Raw genomic sequence first — 9,696 nt, forward strand, 5'->3', positions numbered from 1 at the left:
TATATCCAGCTTACTATCCCTTGTTTACCCTAGATCCAAGGATATATTCCCTTTTTATAGCATATCATAAGGTTAAAAATGATAAACTGCATCTTTTGTAAAACCTTCAAGGATAAAGAAGGAACCATTTTTCCCTCTAGAGTAATATAAGAGAAAAGGTAGGCAGGCAATACAATGAAAAGTAGATACAACTCCAGGGCCAAACTCTACTGAAAGGTTTCATTTGAGTGTTCCAGGGCATCAGTCTTGAGTCCAGATTAGCTCTTCTATCTACTGAGTGAACATTAATAAAAGCTAAACTTTCTCATCAACAATAGGACCTGAAATACGTATGCAAAAAAGCAGCAGCCTCTTCCCAAACAACTGGGGCCAATGCAAGGAAGCTTCAGGTCAAAAGTGGAGGTGTCGCCTGACGTAGACACTTTCCTGGGAAATTGGTGCTTTTCTCTGGGTAATAGAACAGCTGTCTCCTGCCAGTAGTATATCTTACATGGCATATTATATCCTAACAACTCTGTGAGGCAAGCAGGCAGCAGGCAGAGTCCCATGAAGCAATGTGTTAAGTCCATTGAAACTGACAGAAGAGACAGTCTTGAATCCACTCTAAGTTATTAGCCAGAGTAAGCATACATATTTTTGCTTCTATGTATTTGAGACAAGGTACAGGAGTCCCCAGATATCCTTTGTTTTATTAAAAAGATAAGAACTCAAAGTCGAAATTCTCCTGATTTGGAACTCATTAAACACATTCTCTAGTGTTTCGATGATAAAGAAAAATATTAATGTAAAATTAGAACAGCTACTATAATGATTGATCCCTGAATAAGTATATGACCTAACACCCTAAGTTTGTTTCTCGGTCACATCACCGCTATTTCAGTCAGTATTTGGCACTTCCTTCACAGTGTGACCCAACTATCTTCCCATAGGACTCAACACATAGAAGGGAATGAGATGGGAAAACAGAGGGGAAGGAGGACCAAGACTGGAGCTAGTATGGTCCTTCTTGTCACATCATTTGGACACACTAGGCACAGGAATGCTAGCAAAGTTGTCTGGATTTCAACCCAGGAAAAAGAAGAGTTTGTTTTCTGAATGGTCAGCTACTAACACAAGTGTCTGGGGTGATTTTTAGAATAGAAAGACTTTTTAAATTATACTTATTTCCTTTTACACTCTACACACAGAGTTCATTTCTTTTTCTTTCTAGTTAAACCTGAGGTTCCCTTTGACCTAAAAGTTGTTTATCGTGAAGAAGCAAATGACTTTCTGGTGACATTTAATACAACACACATGCAAAAAATGTATGTAAAACAGTTAATGCATGAAATGGCCTACCGCCTGGAAAAAGATGAAAACAAATGGATGGTAATGTAAATTAGTCATGTTCATAAGAAAAACATTATAATGTTTGTTCTGAGAGCTTATCTTCTACTCAAAAAGGCTCCCAATATCCTACCCACTTCTGACCCGAAAACAGCTACCTTCTTCCATTGATCATCTGAAAATTGTACCAGTGGAAAAGAAACATTATTAGAGGAAAGAAGGATGATGAATAAACGGTTCTAAAGCAATCAGCTTATTGCTCATAAAAAATAATGTCTAGCCTTTACAGTAGGCTTATTTGGGGTTTTTGTTTTTATTTTTATTTTAAGTGTATGAATGTGTTGCCTGTATGTATGTAAGTGCTCCTATGTTGTGCAACACCTGCAGAGATCAGAAGAGGGTGTTAGATTCTCTGGGAGTGGAGTTATGGACAGTTATTAGTCACGATGTGGGTGCTGGTAATCAAACCTGGGTCCTCTGGGAAAACAGCAAGTGTTTTTAACTGCTGAGCCATCCCTCCAGTTCTGTAAGCTTATTTGTGTCAACACACAAAATCAATTGTAAATCAAATTTAAAAGTAGCATTAGATTACCACATATACTGCTGATAAGTGGTATATCTAGATAAAAAATTATTTTATTTTTGATACAGGGTCTTCTGTAGCAAAGCTGGCCTGAAACTTGCTATAGAGATCCACCTGCCTCTGCCTCCTGAGTTCTGGGACTAAAGGTATCCTCTACCACACCTGGCTTGGATAAAAATTATAATAAATCATTAAGATAGAGACAAATATTATAACAAAAATGAGAAGAAAACAGAAAAGTTTCATAAATAAGAAATATGTGTGTTTAGTTAACATAGTCAAACATTTATCATAACTTTTTCCTCTAGAGTTGATATAATATTTTCCTTTTTTTCTTATCATAAATTACTTTTTCCTCTAGATTTGATATAATATTTTCCTTTTTTTTCTTCAAAATAATACAGTGTGAAAGAAACTACTGTCTCTGTATTACTATGCATAATGTCTGGTAGGAAATTGTTATTGTTCACTAATATACACTTTGTTTCCTCTTCATGCATGAGAGAGGCAAGAAACAAAGATGATATTAGAATGGGAGAGAAGGGTTGGAACCCAGGAGTGATTTAGATCCCCCGAGGTGGGAGAGGATGATTCATCCGAATAAAAGCCCACCTGTCACTATTCTCTTTGACCTCTCATGGTCTCACTTCTGACTCTGCTTCTAATTCTGCTGCTGACCCATTATATACTTAAGCTTTTTATTCTAAGAAATATAAAAGAACTTCAAGAGAGAGCCTATAAGACTGAGTTTAATCTTAAAGTGAATGGAGAGATCTAGGCAATACTTCTTTTTTATCCTAATAATGTAATGTAATTTTTACTCTAGAATGTAAATTTATTCAACACAAGAGTGACACTCCCACAGAGAAAGTTACAACCTGATTCAATGTATGAGATTAAAGTCCGATCCATCCCACAAAACAAATATTTTGAAGGCTTCTGGAGTGAGTGGAGCCCAAGTTCTTACTTTAGAACTCCAGAGACCAAGAGTCCAGGTAAGTAGCATCTGTAGAATCCCTGTCCCTCTACAGGACTTCATGCACTGAAGTGTCTGAGAGAGAAGGAGAGAGATTGGTGTAAATAATCTACAAGTTGGGACACCTTGGGCACTCTTCCATTTTATTTAGAGAAGGGCCTGCCTGTCACTTTTGCCCCATCTTAAAGAATAAGAGCAGTGGTGGCCACATCTGTGGTACCCGATAACTGGTACAGACTGTCATGATGCCACTGTCACAGTTACTCCCAGGCCTACTAATGAACTGTTCAAAACCTCTGCCAACTATCAACTTATTCAAGGATCCAATGACTGATCTCTCTGTGACCTCTCTAGGTAAGAGCTTTATTGATTATGAGTGAATGGGCCAGTATAGATGCTTCCTCCCCCAGAATGATAATGATGCTATGGGGCCTGGGAAGTACCAACGGCCAGAAGTGTCAGAGAAGATGTCTCAGGAAGGTGCCCAAAGCACCTCACATAGAATTTCCCCTTGAAGGAGATGTGAGTTATGCCACTATGTCAGCTTCCCTGTCATGTTGGAACTCACAGCAAGGGCCAATGTTTATTTCTTCAATTCCTATTGGAGACCTTCTTGGCATTGTCAGTTGGACAAGAGGTTGTAGACCGTCATGATAGATCGTTTTTATATTTCAAGTGGCTGATGCTCTTTTCCTGATAACCCAAGTCAGTGCCACTCTTCCTTTACCATGGAGCTAATTTCAAGAAATAGTAAATTAAGCTATGTTATTAAGTAAACTCAAACTACCCTAAATATCTACCACACCCACTTCCTGCTTACTGAATCCTAATCAGGATCTCCTTTTATTCCAGGAGGATGGCATCCTGTTCTGTCAACAATCAGCATTTCAAGTTTTTTCTCTGTGGTGCTGTTGGTCATTTTAGCCTGTGCATTGTGGAAAAAAAGGTGACTTTCTTTAAGTAATAAAGAGGATGGTTGTGTGTGTCCCCACAGAGATAGAGTGGACGCCACTCAGTGATCTTCTAGAAAACGTCAAAGGAAGAATGGACATTTCAGGAATGACAGTGACCAGCGCATCCCTCCCATTGTCAGCCCCAGCAGGTTTCCACTTGATTTAAGAAGAGGCAAAAATATGTAAACTAGACATAAGGCAAATTGTATCCCCCAAATAAGAACTATGTGTATGTCATATGTACATCTGTACATATGTTCATATGTGGACACATGTACATGTGTGCAAGAGTATGAGGTTGCAAATGTTCAACATTGGTTATCTTCCTTAATCACTTTCCACCTTAATTTTTTGTGATAGCATCTCTCATTGAAACTGGAACTCACTGATTCAGTTAGATTGGCCAGCAAACTCAGGGGATCTGTTTCCATTCCCCAGCCTCCCTGGAGGTGCAAGGAACTGAACTCAGAACCTTATGCTAGTATAGAAAACAGCTTACTTACTAAGGAATCTCCCAAGGCCCTCATCCCGAAAGCAAGAGGGTTTTTGGGTTTGTTTGTTTGTTTGTTTGTTTGTTTGTTTGTTTTTGAGACAGGGCCTCTATGTAACCCCAACTTGCCTGAACTCACCATATAGACAAGACTGGCCTCATTCTCACATAGATCTACATGTCTCTGCCTCCTGAATGCTGAGATTAAAAGCATGTACTACCATGCCTGACTAATTAAGAATTCTTTAAGCAGTGTTTGCCAGATATTTCTTCCAAAGCCTCCTGAAGAACATAGAAGTGATTCCCCATGTCAGCATGGAGTGTTTTGATCTCACGACTTTCTGCACACAAGTTCACGAGACTTTTGTATTCCTTCTGTGGTAGTCATGTACCATTAGGTTGCCCCATGTTCGAGAAAGATGCCCACACCATAAGGCCATGTATCCGCAGGATAACAAGTACTCTAATTTGAAAAGTACTGCCATAAAACAGTTTCCTTGAATAACTTAGAACATATTCCCCTATTCTAACAGAATTAGAGCCAAACAATTCCAGTAAGAGATTGAAGAGATGGCTGCATTGGGCGTAAATGACAAGGTCACAGTTTAGTTCCACTGCAACGCCAAAGATCCCTCACTGTAAACCTCATTGCTTCCTCTATGGCACTTGCTACATCATTGCAGTGCCTTGTGGAACAAAGTAGATCAATAGCAGTGAGCTCTGTTCTAACTCTTCTGTAGATTAATTGTTCACTGTTGTCCAGAGAAAACAACATTTGTCTGCAGCTGCTACCTAGTTGCGGAAGAGCCAATACCAGACAACTGTTCTTGTGATTCCTCTCAAATTAGTGGAAAGACTTATTAGAGGTGCCTGCTCCTCTGCCTTTTGTTTCATCTATGAATGTCCTCTGATTTTAGAATTAAACCTATTGTATGGCCCAGTCTCCCTGATCATAAGAAAACTCTGGAACAACTGTGTAAGAAACCTAAAAAGGTAAGTGCTCATGGTAGTTAGAGAATCACATTACTGATGACATCCCAGTAGCTAAGAATGATGTGCAGCTGAACCTCAAGTCTTTGTCTCATGCATCCCATGACTGAGGTTCCTTGTAAGATATCAGGGAACAAATATGAGACACTCACAGGTGGGGAGCACAGTCAATGTTCCCATCAAACCTGGATTATCATTACTCCTTCCAGAAGCAAAGTCCACTGGACACGAAGCAGGCAGTTTTCTAGGGTTCTGGAATAAACCTTTGCCAGGAGATTCTTTAGGTTTTATTTTTGTTTGTTTTGTTTTGTTTGTTTGTTTCCAGAACTGAATTTTTGGTGGCATTTCTCTCCAGTGCTGTCTCAACACCTCTCTCTTTCTGTGCAGAATTTGAATGTGAGTTTCAATCCTGAAAGTTTCCTGGACTGCCAGATTCATGAAGTGAATGACGTTCAAGCTAGAGATGAAGCGGAAAGCTTTCTGCAAAATGCTCTCCCTCCACAACCTTGGGATTCGGAGAAACAGGATCATGAAGCAGCTGAACACAGCCGAAACTTGCCACCTGAGATGTCAGTCAGCATACCCGAAACTTTCAGAGCAGAGTCACCCCTAAGATGCCTGACTAGAAATCTGAGTGCATGTGATACTCCTGTGTGCCCTTCTTCTAGGTCCCCACACTGCAGAGATGATGGCAGAAATGGACCTCACATGTGCCCAGGCTTGCTACTGAGCCCTGGAATTGTAAACAGCACCTTGCCACCACCATTTCCTCGCCAATCTGGGATCCTGACACCAGTTGCTCAGAGACAGCCCATTCTCTCATCCTCAGCATCAAATCAAGAAGAAGCATATGTCACCATGTCCAGCTTTTACCAAAATCAATGAACTGTGAGAAACCCAAGACCCCTCCCTTTACAACCACTATGATAACTGGGAATGGATTTACTAGTGCCTATGCCCCCTCATGGCTCCCAGAAGATAAAATCAATGCAGCCTTGCTACATGGGCTTCAGGATTCAGAGTTTTTCTCTCTTAGCCAATAGCATTCATATAAGACAGGAAGACTTTGATTCTACCATGTTGATTTCATCATAATATTTCAGTTGACACAATTAAAATATATTTAAAAATCAAGGCATAATAAAATAAAGAATAAAAGGAAGGATAGAAGGATGTGTGAGTGCAAGAAGGGAAGAAAGAAGAAAATAATGGCAATGCCAGTGACTACTGTTAGGACTTACTGTATATCTAGTGCTGTGCTAAGTGCTCTACATACACTGTGTTAAATGATCTATACATTTGGTCTCACTTCTTCTTCACAATAATAATTGGAGGTGGGTACAATTATAACTGTTATTCACTTTGTCATAGTTGATGATGTGGAGCATATAGAGTTCATGTAACTTGTTCAAGCTGACCTCAGTGACAGGTAGAGCATTATTCCAACTCCAGCCTCCCCATACCATAGGCCTTTCCTTTATTAAGGAATAGCCAACTCTTGGGTGCCAAACTTCACTAATAAGTAAGTAACTGTATGGTTATTACTTGAACTGGGCCACTTTTGAAGGTGAAAGGGGAAGTTATGAATAATTACTCCATATTAATAAGCATAATTTTGAGCTGTCTCAGACAAAAATGGATCACCTTAATTAAAGTCAGGAAGAGAGTAGGAGGCAAAATGAACTCGTGGATTTATAATACTATAAACACATGTCAAAGGAAGTAGAACAAAGAAAGAAAATAACTTCCAGGGCCATTTGAACATTTTTTCTGAAAACAAACTCAGGAAGCAATAAATTAGATTCCAAAAATTTCCACAGTCACTTGTCAAGACCACAATTCTCTTACTGCTAACACCTATCTGCCTCTATTCTGATAATAGAAAGGCAAATTGTAACTCTACAACATTGTGACATTTAACCAATGGTCAGGAGAATGACCCCTTCTATATGTGTAGACACCATTACAAATTGCCCCAAGGTTTACAGCCTTCTATGTTTCCATGAACTTCAGTGAATAGGGGCTATGAACACCACAGAATGTCCCAGCAGAGGCTATGCTCATGAAGACACAAAGAGGATAGGTAAGTCACTTAAATTCACTGGTTAAGTCAGGATTGCAAGCCAGATTTCCATATCCCTTATGTATATAGATTATCTCCTGAATGAAACAGAAAATATTGTAGGTTACCATTGAATTCTTTAGCTCTAAAATCCTGTTTCAATGATGTGTGACATCTGTTATTTGAATTTAGTGTATCTGTTTATTGAAGACATGTATTATGTCTGTATTATATTCATATAATCAAAGCTGCTACTAATGCTTGATTTTATACTCAGAGACAACACATAACATAAGATTACTAATTGATTCTACCCAATGCTGTATTGTATTTCATAAAGAAAGAAAAACTTGTCAGAGACATTTGTACAGCAGAGATGTCCATTGCTAGTTCTAAGTAACATGAAATAAAAATGAGAAATAGGCAACTAATTTAATCAGACAATTATGCCTGGGTTCAGGGAAGCTTCAGTCATTCAATTTATTGTCTATAAAGCTTTGTCTCTCTCATCAATGAGGCTTCCATAGGAATTTGTCCCCCCAAATCCAAGAACGGGCTATTTCAGATGTGCATACTTGTATTTTCTTGGAGCTGAGGTTTGGAACTATCCAAGAGAATGGTAAGAATATGTAATAAAGCACCTGAAAACGACATCACTCAGATGATAATCTTATTAAATCAGTGGTATTTCTTCAATGTTCTTTCAAATATCTATCATCCACTACAGTGAAGATCTCTGATTTGACTGTATTTTTTGTATGCATTACCAATATTTTATGGAGCTGCTGGATATAAAAATGTATGGTGTCTGTTACCATTTCACATTTAATTAAATCCTAAGGAACTTTTTATGGCTCTATTATCTTCTGTCACAACCACAGATAAAGGATGCCTAGAGTTTACCATAGTTCTCTCTAGCTACTGAAAACATTCTTAGGCCATTTGCTGTCGTTTAATGGACTAGAGCACCTAGAAAAAAAATTCAGTTAATTAATTAATAAGAAATGAATCTACTCTGCATTACTTTTACACTGTGCCAGCTATTGGAATTAGAGAGATGGAACAGAAGATAAACAATATGTATGTTAAAATGTTACACTACTGCTTTATAGCAAAATAACTGTCAAGTTACTCAGCTTTTATGAAAACAAATGAATTTTAAGTAGAAAGGGAATTTACTAATGACTATGAGATGGCTTACAGAACATCTGGGAGTGAGAAATCAACAGTCTTGGAGGTCATGTATCTCTGCCACTGGCAATGCTAGAAGTTGAAAATAATCACCTTCACTGGAGTCACTGCCCTGACAAGTCATAGCAGTGACTTCCAGAAACTTCACATCACGGATTGATGGAGTAAGACAGAACTGGAGCCTGTGGTTGATGGGAGCAAACCTTGCCAGGTGCTGGTCCATAGCAATGGGTAACCAAAGAACAGAAAAACTAGCATTTGAATCTATGTTAAGAAGCAGGTGTCATTCCAAAATAGGGGAATTTCCCAATTTACGATGGAGATTCTGCTGCTGGGTGAGATAAAACAGACATAAAACCAGAAAAAGGATGCGTTAGGAAAGAATAGACGAGGGAAAACGTGAAGGGGGTCACAATTGATATAGTGGTGCAGGAAGCTGGGGGCCAGATATCAGAGCCTGGAGAGCAGGCAAGGCTTTCCTTGGCATAGGAATCAGCATAGTCAAAGCCACAGAGCTGTGAGAAAAAGATATAGAAGAAGATAAAAGTGCAGCAGTTGTTTACTCTTGGTTCTCTCAGGTGGGAACACGTATGCATTCCCTTAGCTCTCTCAGGAATGTATTCTCTTGGCTATCTTGGGTAGGAACAGGAATGTATTTGTAGTTACTGTAGAAAGTCAGATAAATTGCACTTTCATAAATACAACGTTCATTTTGAATGTTTAATTTAAATGTATCTGTCTAGTCACCACTCATTTGTCATATCTTAGTCCATTTAGGCTGATATACAAAACACTATGGCCTGGGTAACTAAAACAACAGAAATTCATTTCTTACAGTTTTAGAATCTGTGAAGTCCAAGATCAGGGGGTCAACATGGTAAGGTTTTGATGAAGGCTATCAGTCAGATAAGAGACTGCAGAATTCTTGCTGTGTCCTTAAATGGTGGAAGGATGCTAAAATTCTCTTGAACCTCTTTTGTAAGACCCTACCTTATTTTTTATAATTTACTTAATAACCACATAATTAGTAGAAGCATTTCATTTCAACAGCATTAACATAGTCAATAACAGTTTCCAGAGCAAAGGTGCATCTCTTTCAAAATTGGCTATAAATTTTTAGGTTCA

General features: G+C 38.6%; 1 protein-coding gene across 1 annotated transcript in view; it reads left to right on the forward strand.

Moving 5' to 3' along the window:
* Il7r (interleukin 7 receptor) overlaps nt 1–8,229 on the forward strand; it is a 23,977-nt gene extending 15,748 nt beyond the window's left edge. The window contains exons 4-8 of the mRNA XM_008842063.2: nt 1,211–1,368; nt 2,736–2,904; nt 3,738–3,831; nt 5,246–5,321; nt 5,706–8,229. Coding sequence (XP_008840285.1) covers nt 1,211–1,368; nt 2,736–2,904; nt 3,738–3,831; nt 5,246–5,321; nt 5,706–6,203 — 995 coding nt within the window. The 3' untranslated portion in view covers nt 6,204–8,229. The remainder of the gene's footprint in view (nt 1–1,210; nt 1,369–2,735; nt 2,905–3,737; nt 3,832–5,245; nt 5,322–5,705) is intronic.
* Nucleotides 8,230–9,696: the final 1,467 nt, after the last annotated feature.

Source organism: Nannospalax galili, unplaced genomic scaffold, assembly GCF_000622305.1.
Source record: "Nannospalax galili isolate Female #2095 unplaced genomic scaffold, S.galili_v1.0 scaffold139, whole genome shotgun sequence".
Taxonomy (NCBI): domain Eukaryota; kingdom Metazoa; phylum Chordata; class Mammalia; order Rodentia; family Spalacidae; genus Nannospalax; species Nannospalax galili.